Genomic DNA, 22,686 nt, shown 5'->3' with positions numbered 1-22,686 from the left:
TATCAAACTAGGTGTCGACTAAAGGGACACTCCACCCATTTCCTCTGTCCATTATGGTTTATCACCAAAGCTAATGGCGTTCCCATCAGCCTCGACCGATTGTGTTTAATGCCAATTAGCAAGATCTAACCATGTTAACAAGAACGGTGGAACATGATGAACTTTATATGCTGAACATTAGCTTGTTAGTTGGAAGCATGTTAGAGTGCTATCATCAGCGTTTAGCTTAAAGCCTAACTGTGGCTCACAACATGGTTAGCAGGTCTGTCTTTTACGTTTCTTAAATTTATGGATCTACATTAATAAAAAGAGGAAGCATCCCTTTACATTTCTTTTGATCAATTAACGACTAATTGTTTCAGCTGGTCACTTGATTATTGTCAGAAATCCCATGAAGAGACTGTGAGGCAGAGGTCACTGAGCATGCTCAGGAACATAGTTTGTGTTGTAAACAAATTAGCATGAAGTGCTCGGTACCTGGATGAGGAAACGTCTCAATCACACAATTATCCACTGAGTTATGCTGTTTCTTTTGACCACTCTGAATGAAGTCTCCAACACTCTTGTGTGCTGATAAGTCAGCATGGTGGCTGATGCATTCATCTTTATTCTGGCTTCTCCCATCTTGCAGCTTGTGTTCCAGATTGCCCCATTCACTGCAGCATCTGTATTCTGCTTCGGTTGGTGCTGCTGAGCTCTGCAGCTGCACCGCCGGTCTCCTGGAGTTTTCCTGCAGTTCTGTTTGGGCTGCTCAGTGCCTCGCTGTCAACTGCTGGGGCGACGTTAGCGTCTTCTGTCGCCCTCAGTCTCCCTCTGCCTCTCAGCACGTCTGTTTCTATTTCCTCTTCTGAATATCTTTACTCACAAGGAAAATTCAATGAATAAGTTACATCCGACAGCTTCTTGTTGTGTGTCCGACAAGTATTGATACTTGTATTGATCAGTCTCTCCCAGATGCTGTAAATTACTCAAAGAATTTTAATCTAAAATCAGGAGGTTGTGCAACAAGCTGGTAAAGCAAACTAAACAGTGGCCTCTACCTTACAGGAACTGTGTGTAAGTCATCACCATTCTGAGTCTGTGGAGCCGTTTATAGATAAACTATAGGGATCATTCTTTTTTGTAATGAAGAAACGTGTCACCCAGTGCAAAACTGTGGCTCACTGATGTGTTTTTAATGGTTTTTGGACAATAATGGACTTTTTATGGCACAGAATAATCTCAGTCTGGTTCTACATGGCCAGTGCTTGTTAGTAAACTACATTCATTGTTGTTTTGATTTTCATCACATTTGTTGAACATAAGAAAAACATTACCAAGCTTACATTTTTAGAATAGCAATTTATATTAGAAGTTAGAAGTTAAATGATTTTGTACAGTTTGCCTTTTTTCTTTTTCTACATTTTCATTTACTTTTCTTTTTCTCTGTGGGATGAAAGGACCAAGTGGATTATTTTTTCAAAAGTTAAAAGTAGTCGAAGACGACACAAATAACCTCGCCATTTAGAACAATGCATTTTTCACGTCAAGGTATCTTAGTCATCATCCCTCTGAGGACTGAACTCCAAGCAGGACAAATTCTTTTCATTGCTGAGCCACTTGAAAATTCAGCGTGCATTGCTGCGTTCTGTCTCTGGCAGCCTTGAGGAGAAGTTTCCTTGTCAGACATTTCTTAAACAAATAACACCTTTAGGAAAATCTCTGCAGAGGCCAGACGTCTGTTTAGTCAAGTAGAGAGGGAAATTGGTGACACTGTTTGTTCCTTCGTCCTGCAGCTGATGTACTGAATCTCCTTGTCTGTCTAATGTCTGTTTAGTTTGCACTGGTGATATATGTGCTCAGATTTCTGTGTGTGAGCAGTCCTGCTGTGTGTAATCACTATCAATGAGATGAGGCGCTATTATGGAGTTATGGAGGGCTACCATTGAGTTTCAGGGGAAATATCAGTTGCTAAATGTCAGTAATCCTGCACTGGCATTTGGCAAATTGAAATGGATTTTCTCTGGTCGATGTTTTTCTCAACAGCTAGATTCCCCTCTGCCTTCGCCCTTCAAACACAGAGACAGCGAATATAATTGCTGCTCTGCTGTAAAGTAGAAATACAAAACTGGGTGTGTAGGATCTGCTCCTTACTGTGTGTGCTGTTTAGTGTAATTGTGTTTTTGCTCTTAAGTTTCTCGTGCAAATTGGATGTCAGCAGTTCTGACTTGTGGCTTAGAGTTAGGACATCTGTGGTGGATTGAGAGCAGCTGATTTATTACTATACAGGAGCTTTGTCCTTCGCCAGCAGTGTGATCTCCTCTGCCCGCTGGCCATCTGCGACCATAAGAGACAGCATTTAAAAACTCAGATATTAAAGTGGGATAAAGCTAAAATGGCTAAAATGGCTCTTGTCCTAAGTGAGTGGCAGAAGTCGTTTTCTGTGACTGGCCGAATGCCGCGAGACAGTCTGGCACCATGTTCCATCTAAATATAACCCTCGACAATAGAACTTGTGGATATTATAGAACAGGGAACAGTTTACTTTTTGCCGCATTTAGTCTCCATTTGGCCGAGTGACGCGAGCAGGTGGTCTAAACCATGTGTCTTCATAGCCAGGCTGTTAGTTTGTGAATAAAAAGAAACAGAAGTTAAAGGACAAAATGATAACAATAGGTTATATTGATGATACCGTGGTACCATGTTCTAGTCCAGTGGTGCAACCCATAGTCAAATTTGTGTTATTAACATGGAGCTTATCCTTAGACAGGGGTTGTTCTCTTTCACCTTAACATAATATCATGTTCATGCAGTGTAGTTTTATGATCGTGAAGTTCCTAAATGCCATAAAACACCAAACAATGTTAGTTCTACGTTAAGAAGGGGAAAGTGAGTTTTTATGCACTTCGTTCTGTCTTTAGAGAAACAACATCTCGACTCTTCTGACATGGCTTCTGGCTCTGGTTGCACTTCACTAGCTGCTTCTTTTCTCTTGAGAGGGTGAAATGTGCCCAAATCTTTTGTTAAGCTTGTCCTTCACCTCTTATTTATTACCATGACTTATTGGAGATCTACCCTTTATAACCACACGGTGCTGAAGCTTCTCTATTATTTTGGAGGTAACCGTGGAGCCGGGAGCCATGTTTGACCTGCTGCATGTATGAGTGATGTAATTACTCTATGTCAAAATGTCACAATGTGTTTAATATTATGATATGCCAAATTTTTATCTCTTTTATTTCGGTATTACCAGGAATGAACAGCCAGACTTTAACCATCTCTTAGTATAATGTTACAATTTAGATTTTTGTGTTAAGGTCATGCAATCCTGCAAATGACTCTTAGAAACCTGTGAATTCTGATGCTGAGATAATATCTGATGTTCCTCGTTGGACATTTCTGGAACATCACGTTAGAATGTGTTTGTTTTTAGGGCAGCAGCTAATGATTATTTTCATTATAAAACAAACATTATAAAACAGCCTAAGGTACTGTCTTCAGACAGATTATTTTGTCCAAATGGAAATAGAGAACGTTTCTGCTTGAGATACTTCTCGGAACAACTAATTGATTATCATTATAGCTGCTCTTTATTTCTATTTTGATTGAGTGCTCATTGATCGGCTAATTATTTCAGCAGTTTGTTCCAGTCCACATCCTGTCAGTGACACCTATGGGATTGTGGTGGAAGAAGTACTCAGATCTTTTACTTAAGGATATATTTAATTATTATAGTTATTGTTGCAGTAGGTGTCACTTTAATTAATAGAAGCTACTAAAGGTAGGACCAGCTTTAACTACTTCCAATTTGTACTATATAATAATAACATACAGATTTATATATTTGTTTATTATTAATCAGAATCTTTAAATTTGCTTGTCACAGAAGCTTTAAAATCAATATAGTGGAGTCAAAAAGTGCATTATTATTTGTGAAATGCAGTGGAGCAGACTTAGACAGTATTAGTCAAGCAAAGTACAAGTTCTGTATTTTATCCACCAGAGGAAACAAAGGGATAACCTAAAGTCTTTATGACAGCTGGATAACTTACACATATAAACCTCTATATGCTTTATTTCTGACAGTTCTACTCTCACACACACGCACACAAACACACACAAACACACACTCCATTTCCCATCTTCTCAAAGTGCCACAACAAGCAGCTTTTTCTTTTTCCTCTCTGACAAGTTCTTCACTTTCTCAAGCGAGTGAGCTCCAGCCTACGCAGCAGAGCATAGAGCTTCACCAAACTGTCCCTGTGAACATATGGTGCCATTTCTTCTTTTAATATTTTATATTATTTTACTTATCCCAAAACTTTTCTGGATCCAGGAGGGCAGTGCATATTTTGAGTGTTTAATCCTTTGTACTTTATGGGGATTATGTTCCATTTGATATCAGATATGCATTAGTCAAATGGCTTTTGACTGTCTTCCAGGCTCAGTCACGTACACAAGTACACGTGTGCTGATAAAACATGCACACACAAACACACGTGTCTATTTCTACTGATGAAAACTAGGATTTGTAGTTATGATGTTAGACAAAAACAAGCGAATGTAAAGGCTGTTTTCTCCTTACTGCTGCCCCCTGCAGAGTCACATCCACATAAAAACAAACAGATTACCTTGTGGGTGCAGATTAGATTCTTTGTACAATAATGATTCAGTATCCTGCCAGCAGAGCAGATTAGTGTTCATTTGATCTGAATGGAAGGATTTTCTTTTCATATGTCACTGCTGATAAGTGTGATACAGTGGAAGTAGCATCCACCAAGGGCAGCATCATCAGAACATTGTTATTGTACTGGAGGATGGAAACTGCATCGACGTTTAAAGCTGCACTCAAAGCAACGGACTATGTTATAAAATCCACACAAACACCTCATGATCTTGACTAGCAGGTGGAGTTTTCATTATGGTTTTGTATTGTAGAAGTTTCTACCTGGCAGTGTTTAGGGTAAAAAAGTGATTTTGTGAGAGATAATCTGGCTAACCAGATTAGTGACAACTCTGCAAAACAAAACAAAAATTAATGAGCTGGACTGTTTGTAATTCCAGAGTAAAGACTCTGTATTTGCGTGTGACTGCTCTGCTGTTGTCAGTCAGAAAATAACGCTCCTGCTGCTGGACTCTGGGAGCCGGTTAGTGCTCTATCAACGAGTACAAACAGTAAATATTTGGAAAGGTTCTCCAGACTAGAGCCTGAGTCAGAGGAGCTCCACTGATCCATTTTTTAGAGGAGACATTGAGTCTGGAGTTCCTCTGGTGCCCTCTGGGAGCCAAAAGTGTCTGTGAGGTGACTGCCCCCTCTGCTGGGCTCGGCAGGGATCAGCGGACTGCAAACCTCCCTGATGGCTGCTGAACTCCAGCTTTAGCATCTGTCACTCTAACTCTGCAGCATGTGAGGAAACGTGCTCATTGCTTTTTTCTTTAGTTCTTTAATGCAAATGTAAAATGTGTTTAAGGTTTTCAAACATTCCTATTTTATGCTACTTCACATTTCTCCCCCTGTCATTTTTCCTCTAATAATGGCTGTGGTTACTATTTACTGTGGAGATTATTTTTCATGGTGATTAGCTTCCCAATATTACAAAAGCATTGTTCAGTGAAAAATATCAGCATTCAAACAGCATTTACCACCCTGACCAACGACAACACTACAACAGGAATACTGCCCCCACATTACTGCATTGGTGTTAATAATTCTACACTGCTACAATACTGTAAATAACACTATGAAAGGGCCCATATGGTGTAACTAGGAACAAGCTCATTTTGATGATGACACCATTGGATCTCTATGTGAGGCTGATTTGCATGTTTTTTTTATGTGATTCAGTATTTTTACAGTGAGCCACAACCTTCATCGAAATAAAAAACCAGTATACTTCTTTAATTACTAGAAAATAAAGTAGAAAGAATAGAAAAATGTTCCTATGATGAGTGAAATCCCAAAAGACTTGCATAAATACCTCATGAATGGAATCAATCACATAGTCAAAAACCTAATCTAAATGCAATAACATCTACAAACTGTGTTCATTCTCATTCAGAGCTCCTGTGGCAGTCAGAGCTCCTCAGGGTGAAATTTGGAGGCAAACATGTGCATAACCGTGTTACCAGCAGCAGAGAGTCGACCTCCTCTTCCTCCTCCTGGGAAAAGAATAGTTGGTTATCTAGTGCTGGGACAACTTTTGAAGCGAAATAAGACACAAATTAAGTAATGTATCTAGACCCCACTCACAATCTCAAGCCTGGCTCTTTGTTTATGCTCCTGTGTTATTGCCCTGGAGAGCAACACTAAGACTTAAAAAAGTAGAGGAGGAAGACTGAGAGACAGACTCAGTAAATATTTTCTCAAACGCCTTAATTGAAATTGGATTTTAACTGCTCGCTGGACCGTGGTGGCAAGAACCAGGTGCCAGGGGAGGTAGCGTTTTTGCATTGCAAATGTAATTTTCTGTTTTTTTTTTTTTTTCCCTCATTGCCCATGAGGCACTTGAAAATTGCTACCAGATATGTTTTTTCGTGAGCCATTTTCTTCAGGTTGAGTTGAGTCTCATTATTCTAATACCCATTGTGATTAGCTTTTTGGATTGAACTACAGTGTGGTCCCACTGTTTACTGAGCTGCAGCGTTAGTCTTTGTAGGAAATTGTATTCTCTTCATGCCCAGATAGAGCCTGATGGAGGTGAAATTTTGATTGCACAATATATATGGGGGATATAAACAGCTAATTTTCATTCATCACACAAGTGAATGGGGCAATGCTTGTTGATTATTGTGTAATTCATAAACACTTTGCTTATTTGGTGTACATTAAGAAGTGAGATTACTGTAGTGATTGATACGAAAAGTAATATATACACATTTACACATAATTTCTGTTGTCATTTGTGCAGGAAATGTTTAGATCTACTGCTTATGTGGAGACAGCACGCTGTGACAGTACAACACCACATTTAAATGTCCAGTGCAGCAGAAAATGTACCCAAAATTATGTGTCATGTCATCTGTCAAGCTGCTAATTGACTGACAAAATAGTAACAGCATCACTGTGAGTCATTTTAAAGAGAAAATGCCAAAATTCTCTGATTGCAGCTTCTCAAATGTGAAAATTTGTGAAGCTGCTGTTTCCTAGAATGAAAGGAGATTATTGTCACTGGGAAATTGCAGTGGGCATTTTTCACAGCTTTCTAATTTTTTTATACCAAAACAATTAATAGAGAAAGAATTGACAATCAGAGCCCTAGTTATCAGTATATTCTTAGGGAATTTGGAGTCAAATTGATTAAACTGTTTTCTATTGGCAGTTTTATTTTGGAAAGTATCTAAAGCTGTCAAATAAACACTGGGCAGTAAAAAATATGATATTTCCCTGGTATGTACTAAAGTAAAATTAACATAAAATGCCATCACTCAAGTAAAGAACAAGTTACCTTACAAGTTACCTTTTTACTTACGCTGCGTTATTTTTCAGCACTGGCTATTGCTCATTGCCACAAATGGACGAAGTGGTTATCAATAACTTTCAGGGACCTTAGTTTTCTCTCCTATATGTAATCTGGTCACACTGTCTCACTGCCGGGGAGGCTGAAGGAAAATTATGGCTTTCTCATGTCCACAGTCCCAATGATCCCACACAGCCTGTCTGCAAACTAAGATCAATACCACTTCAGAATAGGCTTTTAAAAAGAGCCCCCTCCAAGCTTTTTGACCAGGGTATGTTAAATGAAACGTCCCCAGGCTACAACCTCCAGTGGCACTGCAGTTAATTGCCATCATTTTGCAATTTGATGGTTGCAAACAAGGTCATTGCAGCTGCATATGAAGTCATATTCCTCAAGCAGAATGTTTTAACATTGACTGAAAGCTCTAATGTTAAAACATTCTGCTGCCTATCAGCTGGTGTTAATGGGCCCCATTTCCCCACTTCACTACTGAACGCCATCGTCAACATCAAGCCTTTCGGCTTCACTGTCAAACAGCCCAACAGGCGGGCGTGTGATCGCCGTCCTGATGGATGACTGAATGAGAAGAGTAGTTGTGAGTCTCATAGTCGAGCTTGTGGAGGTTCAGCGCCCTGCCATGCCCACGCTAAGCCCTCCAATCGCCTCCAGACTGTGACAGATCATTTCCCCTGTGATTTGTGGCCAGATTGAGGTCGAAGGAGACAAGGAAATTTTCTGTTCTCATGAGAACAAATGGATGTAGCAGTGCTGAATACTGAGCCGAGGGTTGTTTCTTTTTTCCCTGCTCTGGAAGAACCCCCTTGCTTTATAAGGGATTGGTTTCATGCTCCATAATGGACTCTTGATGTCTGGCTATTACGGCACATTTTCTGAAAATGACCTGCCAGTTTTTTTTTTTTCTTTTGGGATGACATAGAACTGACTGACTGTTCTTTGAGGAAAGTGATATCTGTTATTTTGTAAAATACTTAAAAGTATGGAGTGGCAATAGAGCATTTCTCATTTGTCCCTTTGGTGGTGTTTCATGCGAGAGCAGAGTTGAGACCCCTCTGTTTATGATCAAAGGTGGGCAGTAATGCCAGGAAATGATGTGTGATGTAACACACATGCAATTGGCAAAATGCGATAGTCTTGTCAGGGCAGCAAATGGTCACTGTGTTTTTCATCCACCCACACCCTCCTCGCGTGTTTGATCTTGTCTCTGAGAAGCAAAGCCTCTGGCGGATCCCTTGGGATGTTTGATGTTGGAGATCAGAGCTTGTGGTGGTGCAGGCACTTTGGCTGTGGGGGCTTCACCATTACCTCACGCCACAGCCAATCTTCTTACCATCAGATAACTTCAAAGAATCTGTGAAACAGCACCTTCCTAAACATTTTTAGAGTTTCCCACTGGTGTTGTCTGTTAGATTAGCAGCATGTTATTGAAGTTTCCTTGGTTAAAAAAAAAAAAACGTCTCTGACTCTGCTAAAATCTATCATCACCTCAGGCGCTGAGATGTCGTTGCACACCACAGATTTTTTTTCATTTGTGTCTGATTCTTTTCTCTTCTGTGCATTGATCTCCAGCTCTGTAGCTCTACCCTGCCAATAGTTTCTCCCCTGCAAGACCTTTCCTTGTCCTCCATCTGTTATCCATTATTCATTACTCCCAGCTCTTTCTGCCAAGTCGTAATACCTCTTACTTCCAGATAATAATTTTGCTATTTCACAATGTATGAAACAATGATGGTCCAGCTGTTGCTTTAGTGATTAAAATGCTGAAAAGTAGAAACTATATTTGTGCAGAGTTGATAAATAAAAGAGAATTTAAAGCCAAGTAAGCACATTAGCTGTTCTGTGCTTAAAGGCAGCAGAGCCGGGAGCTAAATGCTAACATCAGCATGCTAAATGTTCAAAATGACATTGCTAAAAATGCTGATGTTTGCATGCTAACTTTTGCTAATTAACACTAAGTACAAGTACAACAGATCTGAACTGATAATAGCACTACAGGAAACTTCAGGGGCTCACCCAAATATTAGTATATGTCGTTCATTATGGTCTGTATTAAAATTTGAATGAATCCATCAAGTAGATGTTGACACAAAGTATTAGACTCAATGGTGGCACTAGAAGAAAATTCAGCACATCATGAGTAGGAATCATGCTCTGGGGATCAGGAATGTCTGTACAGAATTTAATGGCGGTCCATCTCATAGTTAGATATTTTAGTCTAAACCAAAGTAGTGGACTGACTGACTGAGCCAAACCCGAATCCAGCTGGAGCCACTTCGTGCCAAAAAAAGTGATAGTAACTTTGGAACTGTGTGTCACCTCAGCTTTCCTAAAGTGTGATTGCTCAATGAAACTAGAAAGAGCAAAATGTAGAAATTATGTGCGTCAATGAGCAGAGATTAAGTGTTAATCTCTGCAAATTGACTATCTGACAAGCAGGAGTGTTTCAGCGAGAGCTTTTCATAGCCGATAACCAGTTCTGAAGGGAAGAGGTTGCCCTGAGTTATCTGTGTTCAATCAAAAACATAATGATTGGATTTAACACTTTCTTCCCTTCATGTTATGATGTTGCTCTGCTGCTTCTCAAATATCTTATCTCTCTGTCTCAGTGCACAAACAGTATCAAAGTGACTCCAGTACAATGCACTGTGATGAATCTTCAGCCATCTATAGGAGTTGTGACCCAGAAGCATGTTCTGTTTCACACCAGCTTGTTTCACGCTGTCATAGTTAACACATATTTTTATCCTAAGCTTGTGAAAGACGATCACAGTCTTTACATTCTGCATCCCAGGGTGTCAGTGAAACAGCCTCCTTGTTGCCATGGAGAGATTGTCTTAGAGGTTTGCTCGGCTAAATCCGATTAGTTAAATGTTGCTATGTGCATCTTGGTTTATTTCAGAATGATAAACAAATGATCCTGACAGAGAAATGAAGAAACCCAGCTAAACAAACAATCAGCACGCTTACTTAAATGATTTCAAATTATTGTTGTGAGTGTTGAATCTCTCCAATACAAAAAAGCTAAAGCTTCCTCTTGCTTGTCTATTTATTTGCCACACGTATATGATTTTCACTCTATTCTTCAGCTGCTTTAGTTTCTGATAATGAAGCGTCATATGAAACAAAGGTGATCTTCTCCAGTCATAAACTAAATGATATCACAGCCTCTAAGATCGGAGACGTTGTGGAGAGAAATGAATCACATAGTGACAGACAGAAACATTATCTCTAGAGGAGAAAATGACCGTTTGAAGTCCCTTTCAAAGAGTCTCCCACTTATCTAATTTAATTGGGCTGTGCACATGCAGCGACTACTGACAAACAGTACAGTGAGTAAAGTGGTTTTTAACATCACAAACAACTGACCACATGATAAAAAATGATTGTGTGAGATAAGATGCACACGTTTCTGCTTTAAGCATAGATGTTTTTTCTAATACTTCACTTTTCTTTTTTCTAACTGAAACACTGGAACTATAGCTTTGTCTTTTTTCAAGTACTGTCGATGTAAACAAATCAAATGAAGTTGAGGATTGATTTCACACTTTCATGATGCGTTTAACTTTGCCGACAGAAGTATATCACTCGGGTGAAGTCGCTCCAACAATTATTTTCACTGATCTGCGTCTGTTTGGCTCAGTGATATAATAAAAGTTAAGGATGCAGGTTGCACTGTGACAAGTTTTATAGAACTCACATAATAATAATCAAAATAATTGTTATTATTACATCCCATATATTACTCACAATGTATTTTTACACAGCATATAATTGCTCTGATGCATTAAATTTGCTATTTTGCTTTACATTTGCTGTCATTAAACCAGTGATAATAAAGAAAAATAACACTTGGTTCTGACTGAACACACTTGGGTTTAGTCCATGCTTGTTGCATATGTCAGACTTGTCATGCTCCTTCTTTCCACAGAGGAAATCGTTGATTGCCACCAGTCTGATAGTGGTGGTGTCTCTGTTCGTGGCGGCAGTGAACTACTCGGAGAAGCCCTATTTCCTCCTGCAGCCCGTGTTTGGTCAGACATTCAGCAGCCACTGGATGTTCTCCAAGCAGCCGTACAAGGCCTTCAAGCCTCACCTGGGCTACGTCAGCGTGCCCAAACAAGAGGTGAGTACATGCATACGTACGTGAGAGTCAAGTCACAACACAAGCCCACGAAGGATGATGCACTGCACGTTGTTTGGAGTTTCTATTTCAAATTTCATTTAACTGAAACACGTCCATTTATTCTGTAGGTATTTGTTAATAGTGTATTTCTCGTCAAATGCATGATTGGTTGTTGATGTTAGGCTAGACTGGAAACGAGATGCAATGTAGTATCATTAATCTGGGCTGCTTCCAGCAAAATTTCAGTCTGGGAATTCTAATATAATAAAAGTAGAGCTGTCACAAATAAAGTGACTGAAACATACTCTACGTCAGTGTTAGTGTCTATATTTTAGTGTAATGTCAGCACAAATTATGAAAGACCTCGCTAGTTCAGGACACTTCTATTCAACTTGATTGAGTGATTGAAGCTTGTATTTACAGAGGAAACTGAAGGAGAGCAGGCATTTTTCATACAGGAGTGCCGTGTTTATACGAATAAGTGTGACACAATATTGCAGCTAAATGTAATACTTTTAAAAGCCAATAAAAGATGACCCAGTTGCCAAAAGCTGTCGGATGGTGCAAATGATGAACAAACAGAGTAGTAAAGTTTCAGTATTCTCTGCAACCTGTGAGGAACTTTAAGTGTTTTAGACTCTATTTCTAGGGTCAAAGTGACTAAAAGCTGATTTTAAAATGTTTGATGGTCGAAAGGTCACATTTGATTCTGAAGCTTTGACTTTCAAAGCCAACATTAATTTCATGTACTACTCAAATTACACTCAAAAGCTTTCCTTGGATCTCATACAGGCATTTTTTTCACTGTATTGTTAAGATGAAAGCATTGACATTTTCTGTCTCCACCGAATGTTTTTCTTTCACTGTGCCATCTGTCATACAGAGGTAACTTTTTGTGGTGCTTTAATATTCTATAACCCTCCATTAACATTAACCTGCCATCACTCAGCTTCACCCCAATGATGAAGGTATATTCGTAAAAGCACGGCACCTCCTTGAGGATTTGCTTAATTCATTATATCAGCTTCTCTTTGATGGATCTGAAAATGCCTGTTTGATGTGTCTTGTGTGCATTATTTTTTTGTAATGCCAAACACCCATGTCCGTGATCCTATTCTTCTGCCTTCAAACAGCTCTGAGCTGTATATTCCCTGCACAATTTGTGGAAATTGAAATATTAAAGCCTTTTAATTCCCACCACATCAAAATGTAAAAACCAAGCTGAGTGTTTGTTGTTTGGGGAGGCAGCTGGCAAAAGCTGAAATTGTGCTCATATTGGTTTATATTGGTTAGTCATGCAGGAAAATCGTATATTTCGGTCACAGAGATGCATGCAACATTTCCATCTGACAGGGAATAAGCATTCACACATTGTGCTTTCAGTTTGGGTAGCAATACATCAAGATTTGGAGTTCCAATAGATGCGTTGGTCCTTCATGAGAAGTGGATGTCTTATATTCTGCAGGCTGATATTGGCAGATTAATGCGCAGCATCATCTCCTGCCTCCGGAGAGTTTCATTGACACAACATAGGCCCAGAGGCAATCACGTCTTACACCAATCTGTACGTCTGTGCCTCCTTCTGCCTCCAGACAAGCCTTCTTAAATCACTGTCCTCCTCCCATGGAGATTTATGCAGATCACAAAGACTGGCAGCTTCTGCAGAATTAGGCCTCTTTTCGACTCAGATTCTTGCACTAGTGAGTTCTCTAAAAAATGAGAAGGAGCAGTGATTGGTGCGAACATGAGTGTTCTGCACACTCCCAAAATTTCTGTCAAAGGATGGACAGATTTGTGGAGGTCTGGTCAAGGTGATACTCTTGTGCCAGGTGTCATAAGCTATTATGTTTGGAGTTAAAGCCTGCTCTGTGTACTGTCAGGCTCTGTTAAGCACACAGCAACACCTTACGAAGAAGTAATATTTCTCTCACAGTAAACCAGTCTCACATGATCCACGGTGAGGTGTCATTTGAGGTGCTATAAACCTCTTGCGAACATGTATTATGCATAGCCTGATAGCATTGGAACGTGCCTTATTTCCCTCATTTGATTAAGTCTGTCTCCAAGTGTGATTGAATTCTTTTCACTCATCTTTTCAGGAGAAATGGAAACATTTGTCTTGTGGCAATTGAATGTGTGCATCTTGTCTATCATAGATGGAGACACACTCTCAGTATATTGTAATTTACAACTGAAACCTTCAAAATCAAAAAAGAGTCAAAATCCAACATGTGGGAAAATGACTCTGCACCATCTTTAATATGTTCATCACTAAGTGTGTGGGTCAATACAATATTTGGGGCACTTGTCTAAATAATATATAAAGCAACATAAGTAGTCTAATAGACATCATTAATGACATACCAGTTAAATGCAGCCAGTAGTACAGGAAAGGAAACTTAGCATTTTAACTTACATTGGTTCTCTTTGTTCTCCACCACACATGGTTAGTAGGAGAATAAAAGGGTCTGCAAGCCTGCAGGATGTGGTTTTATACTCTCTTGGGTTTGGCTACTATAGTAAGGTAATTTTAAGACAAATTCCCTTATATAGACTTTAGATTTAACACTAGTGATTCACTAAAATGGGATTGCACCATGAAAACGTAGCTGTTAGCCTAAAGACTTTAGGAATGTGTAAACTGGTTGTTCGGAAACATCTGTAGTGCCGATCAAAAGCAATAAGCTGTGTAGAGAGAAAGCCAGTGCAGTTTGACACGCTGCAGCATAGAGAGGTGAGGGATACAGTATGTTGAATCTACCGAACCTTTGTAAACCTTTGTAAGTATGACCTGCATTTAAACATGCATGAATGAACACACTTGTTTGTTTCACATGTGTCATTAATGCAGGTGAGAATGACTGTCAGCTATGGCGAAGCTAACCTGACATTGTTGGGTTATTTAAAGTTGCTTTAGATATGTGGTTTATTTAGCTTCCCCTCAGATTACACCCTTATTATCATCTACTCTTTACACAACAAATAATTTGTGTGGAATGTAATAAAATTAATTCTGTTGATATTTCCCTCTGAACCTGGACCAACCCCCATGCCAACCAGTACTGGCATCTGTTATAGCTCAAAACTAAGCAAAGCTTCAGCTCATGTAGCTCAAACAATGTGTTATTGTTTTAGGTCTCAAATGATATTTTAGCCATGCGTGCCCCAAGAAGAATATTTGGAATGAATCCCTTTCAGCATGCAGACAACTATGTCTAATCTAATCTCATTTTAATCAGAAATAATTTCTGGAGACATCTTACACTGGATTTGACATCTTAATGTAATAATTATTACTTATTAATTCTTTGTATTAGGAGCATTTTAATGAATATCAAGGGTGAGTTCATACCCCAGTGCTCTAATTTAATGACAGCTCTTTCCTTAATAACCCACTTTATTTTTAAAGCACTCATGCATTTAAATCTAATACTTTACTGACCAGATTTGTACTTAGCAGAGAGAGCAAAATTATCAGGATTATAAAAGTATAAAACTGTTTGCGATTACTGCAGGCCATACATGAGAGGATGAAAAGGCTGCAGCATTTTACTGATTTACAGGATGTAGTATTCATAGGTTTGCCAGGACCTGGATTTCAGTCCTGTAGATTAAATTAAAATGTTCCAGTAAGGTTCTTAGTTATTATATGAGGTTTAATACTTTTACTTAATGCAAGCAAATGTGATTATTGCTCATGCATGGAAGCCAATCATTTTGACTGTGTTTTTATTTTATTATTAGAAATTACTCAAATGCTTGTTATTTTTAATGCAGGAACATGCCTGCTTATTTTGATCAATTCTTTGCCTAAAAGTTTGAGTACAACCAGAGTCTTCTGTGTTTTGTCACAGTGCAGCTGTATTGCAGCAGCTTGCTCCAGGTCTCAGCTGTTTGGGTGTAGGAGTGAACACATGTGTCTGACATGCAGTTAACCTGCCAGTGTTCCCCAGCTAGCTCAGCCCGTTTGTGTGTGTTGAGAGGTGTGATGGAGTTATGAGCTGGGCTTAGGGGGTGGAGGTGTTGATGGACGAGCAGCTGACAGCTCAAGGCTGCGTTGATGTGTGTCTCAACCATCCAGTAAATGGAGAGCTAGGTCCAGTGATCGTTTCTTAACCCATGATTGAATCCATATCTGAGCAATAACAGGTTGTTCTGCAGGAGTACTAATGAAAATCAACAGATTTTGTACTGTGTCTTTTCTAAGCAGCTGATATTCTGTGTCCACAACAATGGCTCATAAGTGCTGATATACTAAGTAGTTTTGATGAAATTTTACTGGATTGTTTTGTGGGATTCTGTTTGTACACTAAAGCTTGCATTTGTTGATTAAATGCAGAACATGCAAGAGAGTTTTTCTGCCCAAACAGACGGCCAGATTGTCCCACAAATGCAATTTGTATTCAAACCAGTGACATTACAGTTATTCTCCATTAAGCAAATGATCAAACAGGACTTAGTCATGACAGAATGCCTTTTCTTTTCTAACTTTCCCTTGCGTTCATTCACTTAAGTAAGTTTAATCTCATCAAAACAAACCAAGCATATTAGCTTCAATTAGGTAAATCTCCCATTTCGGATTCAGAAATGGCTTTCCTCCTCCCTTGGCAAAGCATAGCTAAGAGTTATTATTGAAGATTCATTACAAATCCCTTTGCTCCAGTAAAGTATAATAAGATGTATAAAAATATACAGTAAGATAAATGACACAACATTCTTGCTTCTCTACACTGCATTGTTGCAGTAAATCTCTTGTTGTAACCTCTGAGGACCCACATTCAATTAACTTAATCAGTGTTAGTTCTGGTTACAGTATCATTAATCTTAGGAAAGAAAAGAAAATTTTATAGGGCTGTAAAACCCTGATGAATATATATTTTTTAAATAATTACCAAATGCATTTCATTTTATGTTTTGATGACACAAGTGTCTTTCCAAAATATCACTTTAGTAATAATATTGCACATATAAAATATATCACAAAATATAAAAACGAAACATGAGATGCCACATATTTTAGCAGAAAACCACATTCAGAAATTAGCTTTCAATACGGGAAAAAAAAAATCTATTAAATTAAAATTGATGTAGCGTGATTAAATTAATGAGACAAGAGCCATAGATTCTTTAAATCTGTCCCCAGTGTATTTCAAAAGTCCTAATAGGAGTCCTGTCTTTATAAAAACTACTTAATAACTGGCCTTTTTGAGAATGTATAAAGAATTTTTTGGTTGACCATATTTTATTGACCATATCACCAGTCCATCCATCCATTACCTCAGCAGTCTTTATTATTTATGGTTTTAAATTTCTTTTCTATTTTGAGTTTCTACCACCGTCCTGTTGATGTTGCCCCCCGGTCACAGACAGAATATGATAAAGGTTATAGGTTACTCATCTCATTTTGACCTCAGCTGCAGCCTTGACTCATATTTGGATTCAAGTATGTGGACTTAGTGTCAGATCAGCAGTTCTCAAGGACCGGCTGAAGCACACCTCCCCAGCTCAGCAACTTCTCTCATTGATCCACCCCTCCCAACCCCCCCGCAGCAGAAATCTGCGAGTACCTTAGTGCAGAATGCATGCAAATGAAAAGCTGTAAAAACAGGTAGTGATAAAGAATGACTGTAAATGACCTGTTCCGTCTCCTCCAGCCCCTGAAGCTACACTGTGAGCTCTGCAGCATCGTGTCCAGTTCTGGCCAGATGTTGGGACAAGCTGCTGGCCCACAGATCGATCAGTCTCCCTGCATCTGGCGGATGAACAATGCTCCTACTCGGGGGTTTGAGCATGACGTTGGTCGACGAACCACGCTGAGGGTCGTCTCCCACACCAGCGTCCCCCTGCTGCTGCAGAAGCCCCAGTACTTCTTTGGGCAGGGCAACGACACCGTCTACGTCGTGTGGGGGCCTCTACGAAACATGAGGAAGGACGGGAAAGGCATCGTGTACAACATGCTGCGCCAGGCTGCAGAGAACTACCCCCATGCACGCATCTATGTCACCACCGAGGACAGGATGAACTACTGTGACATGGTCTTCAAAAAGGAGACGGGAAAAGACAGGTGAGACAAGGCCTAGTGTCCTACGGTATATTTCTTTGCTCCTGTCTGATTTGAGCTCTGCATCACTGCATTCTACTGCAATCCTCCAATTTATCACTCTGACAAATCAGTATCACTCAGTCCTCTGACATTCACTGTTCTCTTCGCTGCTATAATATCGACCTTATTGATGTTGATGGTCTCCTCAGTGCTCTGTGCTTTCCTTGTCTCAAATCCTCCCTTTCATGAGGTGTTATCAAGGTGAGTTTCTTAACTCTATGTGGCACTGGAGGCAATTTTCTAAAAAGGATCTTTTAAGGGAGCCTCAGAAGTGTTTGCTGCCTGGGTTATAGACATCAGCCAAATGCTGGTCAGGGGAAAATCTGGTTAATGAGGTAACATGATTCTGGCAGCCTTTTTAAACACTCTGGGTGCAGCTGGACTCACAAACTCTCTGACAGCATCGTGGCACACCACTAAATTCTGAAAACCACTAAATTATTCAAGCTGCAGATGAGTAAAGAAAAATCTTGAAAGTTTGAAGGCGTATGAGTTTTGTGAAATTTATTATGGTTATTTGTTGGAGGCATTTGGTGCAATATACACGGCACTTACACTCAGTAATTTAAAGACAGACCCATCCGATTATTCCCTTTTCTATCAAATCCCCAAAGAGAATTGCAGGTTAATGACTATAAGAACCAGGCTTCAGGTCCACTATTGTTTAGGATGAACCTCATTTCTCAGACTAGCCTCTGCTCATCTCCACCAGGCTCTGTACTGCTGTCTTTTCCACATGTCATCAAGACCTCTCTTAACTCCTTAAGAGGATTAACATGTTCAGTAATAGGCGTAGCATCCATTCCATTTCAGCTCCATTGTCTTGCTCTTGTTCAGGATGACAGTGTTAACACTGAATTTCATGTAGAGCATCCATGTTCGGCTTGGCTCAGCTTTTCCGAAGGCCCAGGAAGCACAGACAGAGACGTGGGATTAGACAGGGATGCTGGGGAGAGGAATCTCATTACAGGACACAATGCTCCTGGGTGTGATGCAGAGCGTCAGTCATTACTGTCTGTGGTAACAGAGACCATACTTGATATGTAACAGTGAACTCCATTTAATGATGGAATATGTGATGTGAGGATTGTCTATATGTCTGTGTCTCTGCCTGACCATGTGTTAATCCATCCCCAGCTTTGAAATTGAACTCAAAGACAACAGTACTTATCATATTTTAATGTAATCAGAAGAAGAGAATGGAGCAACTGCTCCATACTGCAGTAATTATGTTGAGCCTGTACAGTTTTATAAGGTGCAGTGTTATATGGTATCACTCCAGAAATAATCTGCAGCTTTTTATGTCCCAAACTCAGGCTTCAAACTGCTCTTCTTGAAGTTCGCAGCAAGATAACAATCTGAAAAATCTCCTAATAAACTGACAGTTTGCTAACCAATGCAAAGTAAAAGTCCACAATAACAACTCTTACTGGAACAGCTCCTTTGCCTTTATCCTGTTGTGTGTACTCAGTGGTTTTCTGTCAGTGCTTGTTGCCTGATGCAGGGGATAATCATCAGCTTGGTGGAGATGGAACAGTGATCGAACACAGCTCTAATTATCCAGATTGCTGCTAGCACCATGGGAGACGCGCTGCCTCAGCTCCAACTTGGTGATCAGGCGGAACGTAGCACCGGCTGACTGACTCACCAGTCGGCCGAGTAGCTGTCTCTGACGGTAATTTAAAACCAGGTGTGAAGGGTCTGTCAGGAACCTCAGTTGTTTCTGGAGAGAGGTGTAGAAATTTAACTCAGAGGTGGAGGAGTTGCTGTGATTTAAAGATGGCTGCACTAAAGACCACCTTAATAACTTGAAGGGGTAAAGACAAGCTAATACGAACCACAGAATGCTGTTCAAGACAAGAAGAAACTAAACAGTCACTATTTTGCTCTGGATACACCCATATTATGAGGAATAGATTTTTCAGTGATATTAGTATCTCAAAATAGTTTATGAAATGGTTAATAAATGCTTGCAAACAATGTACAGTTTCCCTCCTCAGCCAGGCATAAATTACAATAAAGCAGTAAAAGGGTAAAAATAGTTTTTTGTTTTCCAGCATTTTTCTTTCTCACAGTCTAGTCTCACACAAAAAGAAAAATTAGGTGCTTTTAGTATGCCTGTTGAGATTCTGTGTACTAAAATTTGCCATTTTTCCAGACAAACTGCTTGAAATTGGCACGTCATATGTAACTGGGACACGGTCGATGGCTATTGTTGCTCCGTGTATCCTGCGAAGGAAAGGCTCACAGTGGGAAGAAAATTAAAATGGGTGGCAGTAATGAATAACAGCTCCAGTAACACCTCAGAAAGCAGACAAACAAGTATTATTATAAAAAATGTGTTATTGCATAGTCACAATATAATTGATGCCTGTTGGCACAATTGGATAATTTCCCAAACAACAAAACACTAAAGCTGTTTTGAATACTAAGTGCAAAAAACATAATATGAAATGAGTATGTGGAATAGTGAAGTGGGATGTAGTAGGTTGGCTAAATAACAGTGGTGTGTAAGGGGTATCTTCTAGGATGTTCTAAATACACATTAGGTTGAGAGTCATTTCATAAAGAGGCTCTTCAAGGAATATTGTCTGGCAGGGAAAGATCCAAGTTTATGTTTTTTCAGAGAAAGCTGCATTTTAGTGACTCAGCTATTTAAGCTGTTACAACAAAATCAACATTTGTCGCTTGTCGTCTTTGTCTTACTCCCCATAACTCTTCTTCAGTGAGCTGCCCAGAAAGAGGGAAATAAACAGAAAATATTTGAATCAATAACATGAGCTAAGGCACTAAAAAGTCTCAGTGCAGCCCTGGATGTAAATGTGAGTAAACATATGATTCATGAGCATGTTGTGCACAGGCTGAACCTCTGTGTTATCAGAGCTGCCTCCCAAGCTGCAGTCGCTGGCTGTCGGACCATATTAGCGCGGCCCTGTTAGCAGCAGTAGATAACAGACCCTACGACGACACAGGACTTAAATCACACTGTCACTTTACGGCACTACCACCTGTGCCTGCGTGACCTGGGTCTCTGCCTCCCAGCCAGCTGTTCCTTCGCAGCATGTGTATGCACCTGTGTGTGTTTCTATGTGGATGTGGTCGTGTGTGTTCTCACAGGTGTGACACATTGCCTCTGTTTCTGATAGTCTCGGTTACTGTGGACATTTTAGTTTAGACCCCTGAGTGCTTTCTCATTCCTGCAGTATGTTGTTTCCCATTACGTGCAATGAGGCTCCTTCAGCAGTGCATCCCCTTCCTGTTTTTAACCTTTAGAAAGTCCCATATAATCATAAAAGTTACTTTTACACTGTTCATTGGAAGCAAACTGGTATTTTGCTTTGCGCCAAGTTTTTTTTGTGTGTTTATTCTTAACATTTAAAGACCCTGAAACCCTAAATCTCCGTTTTGGCGATTGGTCGAGGATTCTACACGACCACAAAATATTTTCTGCTTAGAGTTAGAACCGTTTTGGATTTATTCACATGAAAGATTCCTTTAATTGTGTTCTTTTCCATGCTCTTCACACTGGCCTGAAGTGGGCAGTGCTCTTTTACAAAATGGTAAATATCAACTACTTGCAACATGTGAACCATGAAATTATTCCTGCACAGTTCTAGGGTGTTTTTTTAATTTTAATGTGAATTGTTCCTTGTTTAGTCATGAAAATGAAAAGTTATATAGAAAGTTTTATGGGCCTTTAGCTATAATGTTAAATGCATTTTCTACAACCAAAACATATGCAAATCCATTTGAAGCATTTACATTTCAGCACATCCATAACAGATTTAGGTTCAAATTTACCTTTATTCTGTGCGAACATCACATCTGTATTCACATCAGCTAGGGCTCTGAGTCATCTGAAATAACCTAACACCAACACCCACTACACAGTTTTGGCAGAAATGTTTGTCATGTCACTCCTGTACAATCTGTGCCCTCATGCTTGTACAGCACTGGTGGAGGACATACAAACTATGGGTACCCATTTATCAAACCATTACTTAACAGCAGGACTCAAAAACTCAGCAGTTGACCTTTTAGGAGAAAACAGGTACCGTTCGGTCGCAGCCTATTTCCTATTATATACCTGTGTTTGCATTTTAAGCAGTCATTCTGATACACATCCAGCATAAAATTAAAGTACTTTATTTATATAAGTATATTTTATACGGTGCGACATCTGCTGCAAAATGAACTCCCATTGTGATGTTGGACATAAAAAGACATGGATGTGCCAGCAAAATCTCTAAAGTGACATGATTTTGATGGATTATCTTCAGAATCCCTTCCTGCTGTGGTTATCAGAGGAGAGTGAAAGCATGAAAATGTAAATCATGGCGATACATTCAGTTAAAACAAAGGAGCTATGAACAATTTGAGCAATAGCAGTCTGAGGAAATTATTTTTCAAACTCAATCAGAATCAGTGCAACTAACTGGATGTCAACCCAGAGAAGTGACACAAACTGAGCAGAAACAGATATATTCCTTAAAGGGCTCTCTGACGCCTCAGGTTAAGAAACAGGCAGACACAGGAACTAAAAATGGATATCTGCAATTTTTCATCTGGGCTGACTCAGCCTGAACTTAATAACAGATGCTCCACTTTTATGGCTCTCCAAATATGTGGTGAATTTTATTTTAATCTGGTTTTATTAGCGTGAATGTCACGGGTGTGTAATCATGCTTCATAATCTCCACCCGTCCACTTCATCTGAGTTTAAGTACCCATGGCAATCTGCGCTCACTCATCCTAAAATAGTTTGGGTTTAAAATTAAACACCATGTAGTTCATCAGCTTCTCTGTGTTATAATCATGGTCTAAGAGATTCTGTCCAATATTAGTAGTAACTGAATTGACGTGAATTAAATTATTGTAAATCTGAGCAGCTCTTTTTCAAACTCGTGAAATATGTTTGATTGTTTTCTAGTTTCAAACCAGCAACATTTAAAATAATAATAATAACAATCAAATTATAATAGCTCTTCCATTCATTGTCTGTCATG

The 22,686-nt window shown here is 39.5% G+C and overlaps 1 protein-coding gene across 3 annotated transcripts in view; it reads left to right on the top strand.

Moving 5' to 3' along the window:
* The window catches only part of st6galnac3 (ST6 (alpha-N-acetyl-neuraminyl-2,3-beta-galactosyl-1,3)-N-acetylgalactosaminide alpha-2,6-sialyltransferase 3), an 82,013-nt gene that overhangs the window by 12,668 nt on the left and 46,659 nt on the right, over window positions 1-22,686 (top strand). For all 3 annotated transcript variants that reach the window (XR_003296099.1, XM_026314401.1, XM_026314399.1), the window contains exons 2-3: window positions 11,383-11,577; window positions 17,232-17,641. Coding sequence is in view for 2 of the 3 variants with exons in the window: in XM_026314401.1 (XP_026170186.1) it covers window positions 11,383-11,577; window positions 17,232-17,641 (605 nt within the window). In the remaining variant the exon portion in view is untranslated. The remainder of the gene's footprint in view (window positions 1-11,382; window positions 11,578-17,231; window positions 17,642-22,686) is intronic.

Source organism: Mastacembelus armatus, chromosome 17 (assembly GCF_900324485.2).
Source record: "Mastacembelus armatus chromosome 17, fMasArm1.2, whole genome shotgun sequence".
Lineage (NCBI taxonomy): Eukaryota > Metazoa > Chordata > Actinopteri > Synbranchiformes > Mastacembelidae > Mastacembelus > Mastacembelus armatus.
The sequence above is the reverse complement of the archived record's forward strand: the minus strand, read 5'-3'. Positions and strand labels throughout refer to the sequence as shown.